This window comes from Microcaecilia unicolor, chromosome 5, assembly GCF_901765095.1.
Source record: "Microcaecilia unicolor chromosome 5, aMicUni1.1, whole genome shotgun sequence".
In the NCBI taxonomy this organism is placed as follows: domain Eukaryota; kingdom Metazoa; phylum Chordata; class Amphibia; order Gymnophiona; family Siphonopidae; genus Microcaecilia; species Microcaecilia unicolor.
The window spans coordinates 350,716,219-350,733,451 of record NC_044035.1 but is presented as its reverse complement, the minus strand read 5'-3'; the positions used below and the strand labels follow the sequence as shown (position 1 = coordinate 350,733,451).

Here is a 17,233-nt window from a genome sequence, read left to right as displayed (position 1 = left end):
TCGGCTCCACTGACGAACCTCTTCAATGCTTCCTTGGAAACTGGAGTGGTCCTAGTGGACTGGAGAAGGGCGGATGTGGTTCCTTTGCACAAGAGTGGAAGTAAGGAGGAGGTTGGGAATTACAGACCTGTCAGCCTCACCTCGGTGGTGAGTAAGCTAATGGAAACGCTTCTAAAGATTGTGACATTTCTTGAACTACATGGAATGCGGGACCCGAGGCAGCATGGCTTCACTAGTGGCAGGTCGTGTCAGACGAATCTGACTGTCTTCTTCGACTGGGTGGCCAAACAGTTGGATGTGGGAGGGGCGCTTGATGTGGTATACTTGGATTTCAGAAAAGCCTTTGACATGGTTCCGCATAGGTGACTGATAAATAAATTGAGTGCCCTTGGTGTGGGACCTAGAGTAATTGATTGGGTACAAAATTGGTTGAATGGTAGGAGACAGAGGGTGGTGGTAAATGGAGCTTGCTCTGAAGAAAAGGATGTTGTCAGTGGGGTTCCACAGGGATCGGTCCTAGGGCCGGCTCTTTTTAACGTCTTTGTGAGCGATATTGCGGAAGGGCTGTCTGGTAAGGTTTGTCTCTTTGCGGATGATACTAAACTCTGCAACAGGGTGGACACCCTGGAGGGTGTGAATGTCATGAGGAAGGACCTAACGAAGCTAGAGGAATGGACCAATATTTGGCAACTAAGGTTTAATCCCAAAAAATGCAGGGTCATGCACTTGGGTCGCAAAAATCCGAGGGAACGGTACAGTATAGGGGGTGTAGTGCTTCAGTGTGCGAAGGAAGAGCAGGACTTGGGGTGATTGTGTCAGACGACCTTAAAGCTTTCAAACAGGTAGAAAAAGTGACGTCCAAAGCCAGAGGGATGCTTGGGTGCATAAAGAGAGGCATGACCAGCAGGAAAAAGGAGGTGATAGTGCCATTGTATAAGTCTCTGGTGAGGCCTCATTTGGAGTACTGCGTGCAGTTCTGGAGACCGCACCTACAGAAAGATATAAACAGGATGGAGTCGGTCCAGAGGGTGGCTACCAAATTAGTACGTGGTGTTGAATGCAAAAATTATAGGGACAGGCTTATGAACCTCGTCATGTATAAGCTGGAAGAGAGGAGGGAGAGAGGAGACATGATAGAGACGTTTAAATATCTCAAGGGCATTTATGTACAGGAAGACAGCCTTTTTCAAATGAAGGAGAGCTCTGGAATGAGGGGGCATATGACAAAGATAAGAGGGAATAGGCTTAGGAATAACCTAAGGAAGTATTATTTCACAGAAAGGGTGGTGGAGGCGTGGAATGGCCTCCCGGTGGAGGCTGGCTCTAATTTCATGAGAGAGAGAATTCCAATAAAAAGGAGCAGCAAAATAAAATGCACAGTGTCTAGTGAATTCATGAATGGCTTTCTTAGGGTTAGGAAGGACCAGGCCGTAGACATTAAGGGATCAGAGTAAACACATGGGCGAGTAAGCAATGGTGAGATCAGGCAAATATTGCGGAACACCCATCCAAAAAGATTCTTTAGTCAATATGGAACCAGTGATATTTCTGGAACAGGGGGGGAGACACGATCAGATCTTTTAGCATGACAGAGAAGCTTGATGTTTTGTAAAGTCTGAAGGTGTTTGAGCACATAGCGTGGGGAACCTGGATAGATAATGTTACAATAATCCAATATGGATATTAGTAATGACAGAATGAGTAAGTGAAATGCATTGTGATAAAAATATCTCCAAACTAACCGAAGCTGAAGAAGCCAGATTTACAAACCTTAGAAATCTGAGGAGAGAATGTTAACTGGGAGTCTAAAATAACACCTAAATAGCGGAAGAAAGGGGCTGGAGTGATTCAGGTCTCACCTCTGGTTTAACTGACAGTCAAGGTCAGTGTTTTATGATAGCACTTTTGCAAGGACTGTAACATGCAGGGTTCTCTGCTGATTTTCAGAGGCACTGATTCAGTTATTGCCACTGACTAACCGCTAAGTTGAAACTGGCTATTTTGTGGGCGGTCTGGGGGGTGGAGTTGGCACTTAGGCGGTTAAGTGTATTCTGCATACATACCCTTCTATTTTTTTTTCTTAAACAGTTTGCTTTGTACCTGGGGCTGAGCTATAAATTACACAGCATTCCACACAGTATCCTGGAGAGAATTTGGGCAGGTATGGGAGATTCCCTGGCTTTATGGAACACATGCCATTCAATCCAGAAAACTAGAGCTGGGTTTACCCTCATCAGACCGGCCAATACAGAGAATATGGGGGTACAGCCCAGAGAGAAAGTGGAAAAAGATATCACTGGAGGCTTTCATATGCAAGAAAGACAAATATTTTATTACACATCCCAAAAACAAAGCTAAATTACAGAAGTACAGTAATGGTAGAACACAGTACACTAAACACAGCAGGATTAGTAAGTGCATAATAATATGATAAACACTAAATGAAGGAACACATACACACAGCATTCGCATTTCAGTCAATACACAAAACCAGAGCTCCAGTTTTGTATGAGCTTAGGTGCTGATTTGAACAGAAGGGCAAGTGTGTATTAAGCAGTGTGTACAAGAATGGAGACCAACTGCAATCAAACTCTCACCGTGGACACTCGCTGCAGGTCAGCTGAATGATTAAAAGCATGTGGAAAAGAGCTAAGGTGTGGCTGGTCATCCTGTAGGCCTTTCCCGTGTAGTATCTAGATAGTTGTTGGAAGTAGCCAAATAGACTAAGTTATCTAGGTCGGTGTGTGTTAGAAATTCCGCCAGGACCATAAGTAACAATTGGGGAGATGCTTCACATTCAGAATTCAAACTTTTCTCCTTCACTGATTTCCTTTAAACATAAGATCTGGCGTTCAACAGGTCTAGTCGTATAAGTACATGTGGGGGGGCATCTTCATCTGACTGCAGATACCAGCTGTACTAAGGTTTTAAAGAGTAGGTTGAATATGTCCTTGTTTTGACCAAGTGCATGTAGAGATTTGTAGTTCTGATATCAAGTAAAAAAAAAAAAAAAAACACCTACAAATCCTTGTGTGCATGGGGCAAAACCATGACTGTCTCCTGTGTTATGAGCAACTGATAAACTGACACCTGCTTCAGTTCATACTGAGATCTAACTTATAAACACCTAGGTATTAATGTCCTATTGGCTGACCTTAATAGGACAGCGTTAAAGGGTTTCTAGATGACAGAGTATCAGCCAGTTCAGGGTTTGCACTAGGCAAGCGGCGTGCTCTAGCTCCAATTTATCTAGGGAAATCTGGAAGACAGGTTATTTGCTATAAAAAGGGAAAAAAGTTACGTAACCCTGGAGTAGCCTGTCCCTAATGATCTGCTAAACTTGGCTTTTCCCTCTCCTCTGTTTGAAACAAAGCAACAAAACTCCAGGCCATCTTACGCCAATAGTTATAAAATGAAAGGCCACGATGCATGTGGCTCACTGAGGAGCGAACCCACATCATAAGTAATGTACTGAAAGATCCCCTGCTTCTGGATTTATACTAATCAATTTTTTTTTTTAAATATAGGTCTCTATTCTGTAAACTTCACAAGCTGCAAATAAGGTTAACCGCTGGAGGTGTAGCCCATGACACGTTTTCTCATACTGGCTCATAGGAAACCTTTATCTCCGGATCCGAGCATACAGCGAACTACGAATATCCTCTAACTCCTCTTCCTCTTCATTCTCTTCTTCCTCACTCTCTCTCTTGTTTTGCCTCTGCAGTGACAAAGTGCTCTGGCCGCTCTGAAAGACAAGGTGTAACAGTCTAGTACACGGAGGGAAAAAGACAAGTGTGTTGGTAGGTACATCTTGCAGAAAACTGATCACACATCAGACACCAAGTTTTTGTAGAGTGTTATCGTAAGCCCTGGCAGTGTCATAACACAAAAGCACTAAGGGGCCTTTTTACTAAAGCTTAGCATGCGCTAACTAAATTAGTGATTGCTAAAAACTAAGAAGCCCACAGGTATAAAAGGGTTTCTTAGCATTAAGCATGTGCTAATTCTGTTAGTGCATGCTAAGCTTTAGTAAAACAGCTCCTACATATGCCAATCCTCCTCTTTTATGCTCTTGGATTACCCCTCAGCCAGTCTGGGTTTCAGGATATCCACAAGTGGGCTGATATTCAAAGGAGGTTAAGCAATGGCTGACTGATGGGGAGGTAATTTAGGAAATGTCAGCAGGTAAAGACCTGTATTGTCCATCCAGTCTGCCAAACAAGGTGGCCAAAGTTGTATCTGTCATTCTGAACAGGTTCCATTTTTTCATGATGAAACACCCTATGAAGAAAGACTAAGGAGGCTAGGGCTTTTCAGCTTGGAGAAGAGACGGCTGAGGGGAGACATGATAGAGGTATATAAAATAAGGAGTGGAGTGGAACAGGTGGATGTGAAGTATCTGTTCACGCTTTCCAAAAATAGTAGGACTAGGGGGCATGTGATGAAACTACAGTGTAGTACATTCCAAACAAATAGGCGAAAATGTTTCTTTACCCAAAGCATAATTAAACTCTGGAATTTGTTGCCGGAGAACGTGGTGAAGGCGGTTAGCTTGGCAGAGTTTAAAAAGGGTTTGGATGATTTCCTAAAGGACCCAAGTCCATAGACCGCTACTAAATGGACTTGGGAAAAATCCACAATTTCGGGAATAACATGTATAAAATGTTTGTACGTTTGGGAAGTTGCCAGGTGCCCTTGACCTGGATTGGCCGCTGTCGGGGACAGGATACTGGGCTTGATGGGCCTTTGGTCTTTTCCCAGTATGGCATTACTTATGTACTTATGTAACACCAGCATACTAACACAGCATGACTATGATCGAACAGGACATCACGCAATCTTCATCCATTCCGACCCTCCACATACCTCATACGATCACTATACAACTTTGTATTTGTTATCCACCGACTGGGCAAACGCCTAATGTAAGCCACATTGAGCCTTCAAATAGGTGGGAAAATGTGGGTTACAAATGCAATAAATAAATAAGGCCAATGCATAACTTCCCTATCCGAATATTTTTAAAAGTCATCTGGATAATATCTGGCTACTGAAATAGCTAAGCAGCAGGATATTTATCCAGATAAGAAAAGGGATGGATTAGGGGAAGCAGCAGAGGTGGCATTGGGATTTATCCAGACAGTGGAGATACTCAGCCAGTATTCAGAAAATGCTGATGCGCTCAGGATACAGCATATATATTCAGCGTCCAGAAGCAAAGGGATCTTGGATTCCCTATAGGAAGAATTGTTTCAGCAATGGGTAAAGGGTATGATACATACCTGTAGCAGTTGTTCTCCGAGGACAGCAGGCTGATTGTTCTCACGACTGGGTTGACGTCCGCGGCAGCCCCCACCAACCGGAAGAAGCTTCGCGGGACGGTCGGCACGCAGGCTACGCCCACCGCGCATGCGCGGCCGTCTTCCCGCCCGTGCGCGACCGCTCCCGCCAGTTGAATGACTAGCAAAAATAAGAAACACACAACTCCAAAGGGGAGGAGGGAGGGTAGGTGAGAACAATCAGCCTGCTGTCCTCGGAGAACAACTGCTACAGGTACGTATCATACCCTTTCTCCGAGGACAAGCAGGCTGCTTGTTCTCACGACTGGGGTATCCCTAGCTCTCAGGCTCACTCAAAACAAGAACCCAGGTCAATTGAACCTCGCAACGGCGAGGGTACAACAGAAATTGACCTACGAAGAACAACTAACTGAGAGTGCAGCCTGACCAGAATAAATTCGGGTCCTGGAGGGTGGAGTTGGATTTACACCCCAAACAGATTCTGCAGCACCGACTGCCCGAACCGACTGTCGCGTCGGGTATCCTGCTGGAGGCAGTAATGTGATGTGAATGTGTGGACAGATGACCACGTCGCAGCCTTGCAGATCTCTTCAATAGTGGCTGACTTCAAGTGGGCCACCGACGCTGCCATGGCTCTGACACTATGAGCCGTGACATGACCCTCAAGAGTCAGCCCAGCCTGGGCGTAAGTGAAGGAAATGCAATCTGCTAGCCAATTAGAGATGGTGCGTTTCCCGACAGCGACCCCTAGCCTGTTAGGGTCGAAAGAAATAAACAATTGGGCGGACTGTCTGTTGGGCTGTGTCCGCTCCAAGTAGAAGGCCAATGCTCTCTTGCAGTCCAATGTGTGCAACTGACGTTCAGCAGGGCGGGTATGCGGCCTGGGGAAGAATGTTGGCAAGACAATTGACTGGTTAAGATGGAACTCCGACACCACCTTCGGCAGGAACTTTGGGTGGGTGCGGAGCACTACTCTGTTGTGATGAAATTTGGTATATGGAGCATGAGCTACCAGGGCTTGAAGCTCACTGACCCTACGAGCTGAAGTAACTGCCACCAAGAAAATGACCTTCCAGGTCAAATACTTCAGATGGCAGGTATTCAGTGGCTCAAAAGGAGGTTTCATCAGCTGGGTGAGGACGACGTTGAGATCCCATGACACAGCAGGAGGCTTGATAGGGGGCTTTGACAAAAGCAAGCCTCTCATGAATCGAACGACTAAAGGCTCTCCAGAGATGGCTTTACCTTCCACACGGTAATGGTAAGCACTAATCGCACTAAGGTGATTCCTTACTGAGTTGGTCTTGAGGCCAGACTCCGATAAGTGCAGAAGGTATTCAAGCAGGTTCTGTGCAGGGCAAGAACGAGGTTCTAGGGCCATGCTCTCACACCACACGACAAACCTCCTCCACTTGAAAAAGTAACTCTTTTTAGTGGAATCCTTCCTAGAGGCAAGCAAGACCCGGGAGACACCCTCAGACAGACCCAACGCAGTGAAGTCTACGCCCTCAACATCCAGGCCGTGAGAGCCAGGGACTGAAGGTTGGGGTGCAGCAACGCTCCGTCGTTCTGCGAAATGAGAGTCGGAAAACACTCCAATCTCCACGGTTCTTCGGAGGACAACTCCAGAAGAAGAGGGAACCAGATCTGACGGGGCCAAAAGGGCGCGATCAGAATCATGGTGCCGCGGTCTTGCTTGAGCTTCAGTAAGGTCTTCCCCACCAAAGGTATGGGAGGATAAGCATACAGGAGGCCGGTCCCCCAATGGAGGAGAAAGGCATCCGACGCTAGCCTGCCGTGTGCCTGAAGTCTGGAACAGAACAGAGGCAGCTTGTGGTTGGTCTGAGAGGCGAAAAGGTCCACCGAGGGGGTGCCCCACGCTCGGAAGATCTTGCGTACCACTCTGGCATGGAGCGACCACTCGTGCGGTTGCATGACTCTGCTCAGTCTGTCGGCCAGACTGTTGTTTACGCCTGCCAGGTACGTGGCTTGGAGGAGCATGCCGAACCGACACGCCCAACGCCACATCCCGACGGCCTCCTGGCACAGGGGGCGAGATCCGGTGCCCCCCTGCTTGTTGACGTAATACATTGCAACCTGATTGTCTGTCCGAATTTGGATAATTTGGCAGGACAGCCGATCTCTGAAAGCCTTCAGTGCGTTCCAGATCGCTCGGAGCTCCAGGAGGTTGATCTGCAGATCCTTTTCCTGGAGGGACCACAGACCCTGAGTGTGAAGCCCATCGACATGGGCTCCCCACCCCAGGCGAGATGCATCCGTCGTCAGCACTTTCATGGGCTGCGGAATTTGGAATGGACGTCCCAGGGTCAAATTGGTCCGGATGGTCCACCAGAGCAGTGAAGTGCGGCAACTGGTGGAGAGGCGGATGACATCTTCTAGATTCCCGGTGGCTTGGAACCACTGGGAAGCTAGGGTCCATTGAGCAGATCTCATGTGAAGACGAGCCATGGGAGTCACATGAACTGTGGAGGCCATATGACCCAGAAGTCTCAACATCTGCCGAGCTGTGATCTGCTGAGACGCTCTGGTCTGCGAGGCCAGGGTCAAGAGATTGGTGGCCCTCGCTTCGGGAAGGTAGGCCTGAGCCGTCTGGGAATTCAGCAGCGCTCCTATGAATTCCAGAGACTGAGTTGGCTGGAGATGGGACTTTGGGTAATTTATCACAAACCCCAGCAGCTCCAGAAGTTGAATAGTGCACTGCATGGACCGGAGGGCTCCTGCCTCCGAGGTGTTCTTGACCAGCCAATCGTCGAGATATGGGAACACGTGAACTCCCAGCTTGCGTAGGTAGGCCGCTACCACCACGAGGCACTTTGTAAACACTCGTGGGGCAGAGGCGAGCCCAAAGGGCAGCACACAATACTGAAAGTGCCGTGCGCCCAGGCGGAATCTGAGATACTGTCTGTGAGCTGGCAGTATCGGTATGTGAGTGTATGCGTCCTTTAAATCCAGGGAACATAGCCAATCGTTTTTCTGAATCATTGGCAGAAGGGTGCCCAAGGAAAGCATCCTGAACTTTTCTTTGACCAGGAATTTGTTCAGGCCTCTCAGGTCTAGGATGGGACGCATCCCCCCTGTTTTCTTTTCCACAAGGAAGTACCTGGAATAGAATCCCTGCCCTTCCTGCCCGGGTGGTACGGGCTCGACCGCATTGGCGCTGAGAAGGGCGGAGAGTTCCTCTGCAAGTACCTGCTTGTGATGGGAGCTGAAAGACTGAGCTCCCGGAGGACAATTTGGAGGCAGGGAGGCCAAATTCAGGGCGTATCCGCACCGCACTATTTGGAGAACCCACTGGTCGGAGGTTATGAGAGGCCACCTTTGGTGAAAGAATTTTAACCTCCCTCCGACCGGCAGGTCGTCCGGTACGGACACTTGTAGGGCGGCTATGTTCCCATGGATCCAGTCAAAAGCCCGTCCCCGGCTTTTGCTGTGGAGGCGCAGGGGGCTGCTTAGGCGCACGCTGTTGACGGGAACGAGCGCGCTGGGGCTGTCCCTGTGCCTGACGAGGCCTTCGGGCCGGCTGGTTGTACCTACGCTTCGCAAAAGAATAGGGTGCAGCCTGCCGGGCCCGGGAAAAACGCCCGCCCGTGGGGGCGGGTGCTGAAGGCGCCCGGTGGGAGAGCTTGTCGAGAGCGGTTTCCCACTGGTGCAGTTGGTCAACCATCTGCTCGACCTTCTCGCCAAAAATATTATCCCCCCGGCAAGGGACGTCAGCCAGTCTCTGCTGGGTGCGGTTGTCCAGGTCAGAGGCACGCAGCCATGAGAGCCTGCGCATCACTATACCTTGGGCCGCAGCACGAGATGCCACGTCACAGGTGTCAAAAATCCCCCTGGACAGGAACTTTCTGCACGCCTTCAGCTGCCTGACCACCTCCTGATAAGGCCTGGACTGCTCCGGCGGGAGCTTATCGACCAGGTCCGCCAGCTGTTGCACATTGGTCCGCATGTGGATGCTCATATAGAGCAGGTAAGATTGGATGCGGGTCACGAGCATGGAGGATTGGTAGGCCTTCCTCCCAAACGAGTCCAGAGTGCGAGACTCCCGCCCCGGGGGCGCCGAGGCGGTATCCCTCGAACTCCGTGCCCTCTTGAGAGCAGAATCCACGACCGCTGAGTCATGGGGCAACTGGGGCCGCATGAGCTCTGGGTCAGAGTGGATCCTGTACTGGGACTCTGCTTTCTTGGGAATGGTGGGGTTAGTTAGTGGTCGCACCCAGTTCCGAAGCAGCGTCTCCTTCAGGACATTGTGCAGCGGTACCGTGGAGGACTCTCTAGGTGGTGATGGATAGTCGAGGACCTCGAGCATCTCGGCCCTCGGCTCTTCCACAGAGACCACGGGAAAGGGAATGCTTATAGACATATCCCGCACAAAGGAGGCAAAGGAGAGATTCTCAGGAGGTGAGAGCTTCCTCTCCGGTGACGGCGTGGGGTCCGAGGGAAGGCCCGTAGACTCCTCTGAGGAGAAATATCTCGGGTCCTCCTCTTCCCCCCACGAGTCCTCATCCTCGGTATCGGACATTAGCTCATGTAGCTGAGTCCGGTACCGGGCCCGGCTCGACGTCGAGGCACCGAGGTCTCGGTGTCGTCGAGCGGTGGACTCCCGCGCCGGCGGGGACGGAGCTCCCTCCATCGACGTCGACGGGGACTCCACCTGCGTGGCTGTCGAGACCGGCACCGCAAGCGGCGGCGGTGTCGACGTCCCCGGCGCCGGGCTAGAGCTCGCCGGCGCCACAGTCATCGGCGCCGAGGGCGCAAGCACCCCCGGCGTCGGCACAGCCTGGCGCATCAGCCCTTCCAGGATCCCCGGAAGGATGGCTCTGAGGCACTCGTCCAGGCCCGCTGCCGGAAAAAGCGGTGGGGCCGGTAAGGGTGTCGGTGCCAGAAGCTGCTGGGGGCCAGGAGACGGCACCGAGGTGCCGGAACCCCGACGCGTCGGTACCTCCACCACCGACGGAGATCTCTCCTCTCTGCGATGACGCTTCGGCGTCGACTCCTCTTCAGGGTGCACCGAGGGCTCCCGGTGACGGCGCTTTTTGTCCTTTTTCCGGTGCGCGTCACCGGCGCCGGAGGGCATGGAGGAGGAGGAGGTCGATCCCCCTCGGTCTCGAGGTACCGGGTCCGACAGGGTTCGGTCCCGTGGCTCACGAGCTGAGGGAGTGACCGGGGCCGACTGCCCACGCGGCCTCTCAACCCCACTCTCACCGGCGGGCCGGCGGGCCGACGGGACCTGTTCTCCTGGGGTCGCTGCCATCGGTGCCGATGTCTCGGGCATCGATACCGGTACCGAAGAACCGGCCTTCGATACCGATGCCGTCGAGGTCGACGTCGAGGGGCCGGCGCAAGTTCCAAAAAGACGGTCCCGCAGAACTTGCCTCGCAACCTGAGTCCGTTTCCGGAGACCGAGACACAAAGCGCACGACTTGAGGTTGTGCTCCGGCCCGAGGCACTGGAGGCACCAAGCGTGGGTGTCGGTCTGCGAGATCGGCCGGCCGCAGCGACCACACTTCTTAAATCCACTCGGGACCTTCGAGGACATCGACGGAAAAATCGCGTCGGCGAAGTCAAAGTCGGCAATGGTGGCTAAAATCACACCACGAAAATTTTAACCGACCGAGCGGCCACTAGGCCGCAGCGTGGCGTCCCCGCTAGTAAGCGAGGGAAAAAGGGAAGCGCGTGCTCCACACGCGCGAAATCTTCTTTTTTTTTTTTTTTTTTTTAACAATACAAAAGAAAGAAAAGAGGAAACCGATACGGGCTCCAAAAGCGACGATCCGCGTAAACGCGGTCGAAAATCCGGCGGCTGAACAGAGAGAGAGGCAATTGCACAACTCTCTCAGTCGCGGAAAAAAAGTAACTGGCGGGAGCGGTCGCGCACGGGCGGGAAGACGGCCGCGCATGCGCGGTGGGCGTAGCCTGCGTGCCGACCGTCCCGCGAAGCTTCTTCCGGTTGGTGGGGGCTGCCGCGGACGTCAACCCAGTCGTGAGAACAAGCAGCCTGCTTGTCCTCGGAGAATGGAACCGACGCGGGATGGAGCTATTCTGGACCTGGTGCCTACAAACAAAGAGAATGCTTCTGATGTCATGGTGGGAGGTCTATAAAATGATGAGTGGAGTTGAACGGGTAGATGTGAAGCATCTGTTCACGCTTTCCAAAAATACTGGGATTAGGGGGCATGCGATGAAGCTACAATGTAGTAAATTTAAAACGAATCGGAGAAAAGTTTTCTTCACTCAACGTGTAATTAAACTCTGGAATTCGTTGCCAGAGAATGTGGTAAAAGCGGTTAGCTTAGCGCAGTTTTAAAAAAGGTTTGGACGGCTTCCTAAAGGAAAAGTCCATAGACCGTTGTTGTTGTTAAATGGACTTGGGGCAAATCCACTATTTCTGGGATAAGCAGTATAAAATGTTTTGTACTTTTTGGGATCTTGCCAGGTATTTGTGACCTGGATTGGTCACTGTTGGAAACAGGATGCTGGGCTCGATGGACCTTTGGTTTTTCCTAGTATGGCAATACTTATGTACTTATGAGACCATTTGTGGCATCTAGTGATCACCGAATGGTGTGGTCCAAATACTAAGACAGAGGGGAGAGCTTATTTGAGATTGAAGTTAGCAGGATGGGAACAGTTGAAGGAAGTAGAACAGCAGTGGACAAGATTTAAAGGGGCTACTTTAAAGGCAAGTAACATTTATGTTAATAAATTACATAAAGGAAAGAGGAAAAGAAGGCTGCTCTGGTTCTCGAACTTAGTGGCTGAAAAGGTAAGGGAAAGGAGGTTAGCCTTCATACAATATAAGATGATTCACAAAGAAGAAGACAGGTGAGAATACCTGGATAAACTAAGAGAAGCTGGAAAAACTGTCAGGAAAGCGAAGAGGCAAATGGAAGAAAAGATAGCAAATACGGTAAAATTGGGGGATAAGACGTTTTTCAGATATGTAAGCGACAGGAGGAAATGCCAAAATAGCATTGGGAGGCTCAAAGCAGAAGGGGAGGAATACGTGGAAGCTGATATGGATAAAGATGAACTGCTTAACAATTATTTCCGTTCTGTGTTCACGGATGAAAGGCCGGGGGTAGAAGCAAGTGGCTATCTCTCCTGTCTCCCAAATTTAAAAGTTAGTCCGAACCTCCTAGCCCACCTAAAAATGGAGGTTTTCTAGTCAAGGATCTCCCTGAGGCCCTCAACCAGAGAATCAGAGTGTCAGGGCAATTGGGGGAATCCAGGAACCCAAGGGAAGAGGGGACAAGAGTGTTGGGAGGACTAGGAGGGAGTCTAATATGCCTGTTTTTAAAACTTTCCTTCCCATCTCTGCTCGTGCAATTACATGAAGGGAGAGACATTACTCACAATGCAGCAAATATCTACATATTTCTGCAATGGTGGGTACACACATTTTTTTAAAGGTTGCAATAGTTTGCATACCATTAGTTTCCTGCATCAGGACCACTACAATACTGCATGAAGGCTTAAGTCTTAAGTGTACTGGATACATTAAAGCAGCATACCCCAAACCTTCCCCCCTCCCCATCCCAGCATACACGCAGAATGGCCTCTTCTCGAGATCATGGACCTTGATGCTGGTGAGTAAGGGTGTATATTTTATATTGGTAAAGCATAACCTAGTGGCGTACCAAGGGGGGGCGGTGGGGGGGTCCGCCCCGGGTGCCGCGCGCCTGTTGGCCGAGTCCGCTCGTTCCCTCCCTGCTGCTCCCTCTGTGCGGAACAGGTTACTTTCTGTTCCGGGGCAGAGGGAGCAGCAGGGAACAAGCGGACTCGGAGCCGACAGGCGCGCGGCACCACCCCCCCAGCAGGTAAAAATGCACCCGGGAGGGGGAGGGTGTAATTTCGCCAGGGGGAGGGGTGCTGCACCCGGGGGTGGGCGCATGGTAGGAGACACTAAATAGGTCTCATGAGAAGAGTCAGTGGACCACAGCTCCCCCACGTTGGGGGTTGTGCTACAAACTGGTTATCATTCACACAACTTACTCATAAACATCATGATAGAAATAAAGTGAATGAGATCAGGGTAAACTTGAGGAAAGATGGACTGATGGTGAACCATAATGAAACTAAACCCATGTTGCTTTAACCCATGTCTGGTAACAGAACAACTGTAAAGTCTTTGTTAATTATGCTCTGAACTCACTGGGAGCAAATGTGTTTGGAGCAGCGTATCACAAGTGCACTCACCTACACGGCATTGCTTACTATTTCCAACTTTCTTGGTGAGTTGCTTAGAGTTTAAGATGACTGGAATATATATCTTTAGAAATAAATATCACTGCTCAGTCAGGTTGTCTGGTTTACTGTACAATGGTCTGAGAGAGCTGTTATAAAAGGCTGTAGGAACACTTGGGGTGAAGAGATTTTTAACCCAGGTTATTTGTTTGTGCTTGTTCAAGCTGCAGTGTAGTTAATGAGAACTGAACTAAGTAAGGCAAGGCAATTAATATTCAGCATATGACTTTGTAAAATATGGGGTGACAGACATATGAGGAATTATGGAAATTATTGTACTGCTATGTCCGTATTGTAAGCAAAAACTCCAGAAAATATATTAAAAAGAAAGGAAAGGAAAGGGATATAGAGCCTGGGCTGTTAGTTTGGATGTGCAGACTGGATACTGCATGTGCTCTTTTTCCGACATCATTTCCTGTGTTGAGTCGTACTGCTGCACACAAAGAACAGGATATTAGCATTTCTCTCACCTTGCTGGTCATGGACCATGGAGTGGAAGAGGATGGGTTGGTGGCATGGATTGGTCTGACATCATGGTTTCCTTGACTGATATGTATCTTTGATCTAAAATCCTGAAAAAATTTAAAGACAAAAGACATGTAAAATTCCAATGAAAGGGATGCTGACCCGACCCCTCCCCCACACACATACAAGAGGTAGTAAAGATATAGCCTCAGTAGACAAACAGGAATGGGGCGCTTGCATAGGCGTAGACTGGGGGGGGCAAGGGGGGGCAATGCCCCCCCAAACGACGACGAGGCACCGCCGCGCCATTAGTTTAAAAAAAAAAAAACATGCAGGCACGCGCTCCTCTCCATCCGCTTGGCTTCCCTGCCCTCTCTGTCTGCGTCCCGGCGGGACGCAGACAGAGAGGGCAGGGAAGCCAAGCGGACGGAGAGGAGCGTGTCCGTCTACCCCTCTCTCTTCCTCCCTCCCTCCGGCGAAGGCAGCAGTCTTTTTCAGTGTTCCTGGCAGCGGTAGCGATGTACACGCTGTCTTCGGCTCTGCCCCAAAGCCTTCTCTTCAAGTTCCTGTTCCCGCACAGGTGGGAACAGGAACTTGAAGAGAAGGCTTCCGGGGCAGACCGAAGGCAGCGTGTACATCGCTATCGCTGCCAGGAACGCTGAAAAAGCTGAAGACTGTTGCCTGCGCCGGAGGGAGGGAGGAAGAGAGGGGGTAAACGGAGTCACGATCTTGGACCTCACGGGGGGGGCAGTAGAAGGAAGATGGATGGAACTGGGAGGGGTGGGGAGCAGAGGGATGGACCAGGAGATGGATGGGATTGGGAGAGGTCAGGCACAGCAGAGGGAAGGAGCAGAAGATGGATGGGACGGAGGGATGGTGAGCAGAGGGAAGGAACAGAAGATGGATGGGACTGGGAGGGGTGGGGAGCAGAGGGAAGGAGCAAGAGATGGATGGGACTGGGAGGGTGGGGAGCAGAGGGAAGCCTACTGGAAAGACACTGCATAAAACAGAAGACACTGGGACCAAAGCGAATAGAAAAACTAAATGATCAGACAACAAAGGTAGATAAAAGTATTTCATTCATAATTTATTAATTGAAATGTGCATCTATGATATTTTGCCTGTAAATTTCAATTCCTTCCTCCATATTAGCATATTCATTTGCATTTGTATATATGCAAATGATATGCTAATATGCTCCGCCCATTCTTTGCCCCCCCAAATGAAACAGTCAAACTACGCCTATGGGCGCTTGTTAGGTTTGTATGCTCTGTTGCAGCACCATCCCATCTACTGACACACATTACAAGGGACAAAAATGAACTTAGGTGTATGTATCAGTATTGTGGGACCAGAATTTGAAATCCTCTTATACAGTCAGAATATGCTGAAACATTAACCAATTGTATGGTAGATAGAATGATCTGGAGTCAACAACTCTATAGTTACTAGAGTGATCTGGAGTCAATTACTGTTATGTACTATCTTTCATTATTCTTGTATTGCTATAGGGGGGGGGGGTCTCATATGGGAGCCTTCTGAGGGCAAGGGAGGGGGTTATTTTATAACAGCAGTTATTAGCCTACCTTCCCATTCTAAAATACACAGGACTTGTCTGCATATCTGCCACACAAGGTAGATGGCTTGTTGTAACATTTCCCTCCACTTGCACGCTTGTCAACTAATCCACTATTACATACTGAGGTCACTGCATTATAGAACTCCAGTAATTTATTTATTTATTTATTTCATCAGGTTTTTCAAAGAAAAGTACAACATACACTAACTGTATCTTGTTGGTTCTTCTCATGTTAACGTCAGTAACAGAAATACAGTCAATAACGATTACAACAGAACCACCTCTTATAACCCCCCCAAGCCTAAGACTAAGCTCCCCCTTCTAGTCGATATTAAAAAAAATAATCTTTACCATACTTAGCATGAATGTTGAGTTTGTAACCATACTTCAAATAGGCCCCATCTCTTCTTAAACACCCCAAATCTTTGAATGTGGTCTGCCAATATCCTGTCCATATTATAACTGTCCCTCAACTTTGCCACCCTATACTTTGTTGCTTCCAACTAGAGAGCTGCACGGGGACAGAAATCTTACCCATCCCCGCCCATCCTTGCTAGAATCTCACCCATCCCCATTGGAATCTTACCCATCCCCACAAGAATTTAATGGTACATAAAAGAAAACTCTGGTCAGCTCCCTCAGTCTCTCTCTGGATTTGAGCCACATCACTGTAGGCAAGGAAGGAATGGAAGCTGAAACTTAGAACACTCTGGTATGCACATGTAAGATTTGTCTCTGATTTCTGGCACTGTGTGCTGAGAGGCCACTACATGCACGCGCCAGTAGGTCAGGTGACATCCGATGCTCTTGCCTGTGTCAGAGCTGAGGTCTGCTCATCAGCCCGGTAGCAAAGAGGATTAATTGTAACATAGTAAGTAACAGCAAATAAAGACCTGAACGGTCCATCCAGTCTGCCCAATAGTCACACTCATTATCAATTCATGATTAAATCAATGAGTGTGATATTATATACTTTCTTTTGTGTTTCTGGAACATGGACCATAGAAGTCTATCTGGCCCTATACTTATGTTCCAGCTGCTGGAGTTCTCGCTGAAGCCCACTCCAGTCTATTCGTCTTCTCATTTGTGGATACAAACCGTAAAAATCTGTCCAGCACTGTCCTTATGTTCCAGCCACTGAAGTTGCTGTCTAAGCCCTTTCTAGCCCATCCTAAACCAGACTGCCATATATTAGACACAGACCATACAAGTCTGCCTGGTATCGGCCCTAGTTAATCACAGCCAGAGTCGCCATCTAAGTGTCACTTGACACATTCACACACATGCAGCCATTTAAGGTTAGGATTTTTATAACTTCCATTTTCTAATTAGAGATCCTCTGTGTTCATCCCAAGCCTTTTTTGAATTCCATCATCATTTGTCTCTCTACCACCTCCTTAACAGAAGACTTTCCACACTTGTGCTGTTAAAGCGAGGAGGAGAAGACAGCACTCAAGGTACTCGGTAGATGAGAGGCTGATGCAGTGCAGCTTACACTTCCACGGGAATCCCGCAGAACTGCTTCCATCCCCGTGGGAACCCCGCAGGACCTGCTTCCTTCCCCGCGGGAACCCCGCAGAACTGCTTCTGTCCCTGCGGGAATCCTGCGGGTTCCGCGGGATTC

General features: G+C 49.4%; 1 protein-coding gene across 2 annotated transcripts in view; it reads right to left on the bottom strand.

Annotated features, from left to right (window-relative positions):
• Positions 1-2,320: 2,320 nt before the first annotated feature.
• Positions 2,321-17,233, bottom strand: part of FAM92B (family with sequence similarity 92 member B) — a 68,730-nt gene continuing 53,817 nt past the window's right edge. For both annotated transcript variants that reach the window (XM_030202707.1, XM_030202708.1), the window contains 2 exons: positions 14,036-14,137; positions 2,321-3,745 (listed from right to left, as the gene is read on the bottom strand). In XM_030202707.1, the coding sequence (XP_030058567.1) occupies positions 3,623-3,745; positions 14,036-14,137 (225 nt within the window). In that variant the 3' untranslated portion in view covers positions 2,321-3,622. The remainder of the gene's footprint in view (positions 3,746-14,035; positions 14,138-17,233) is intronic.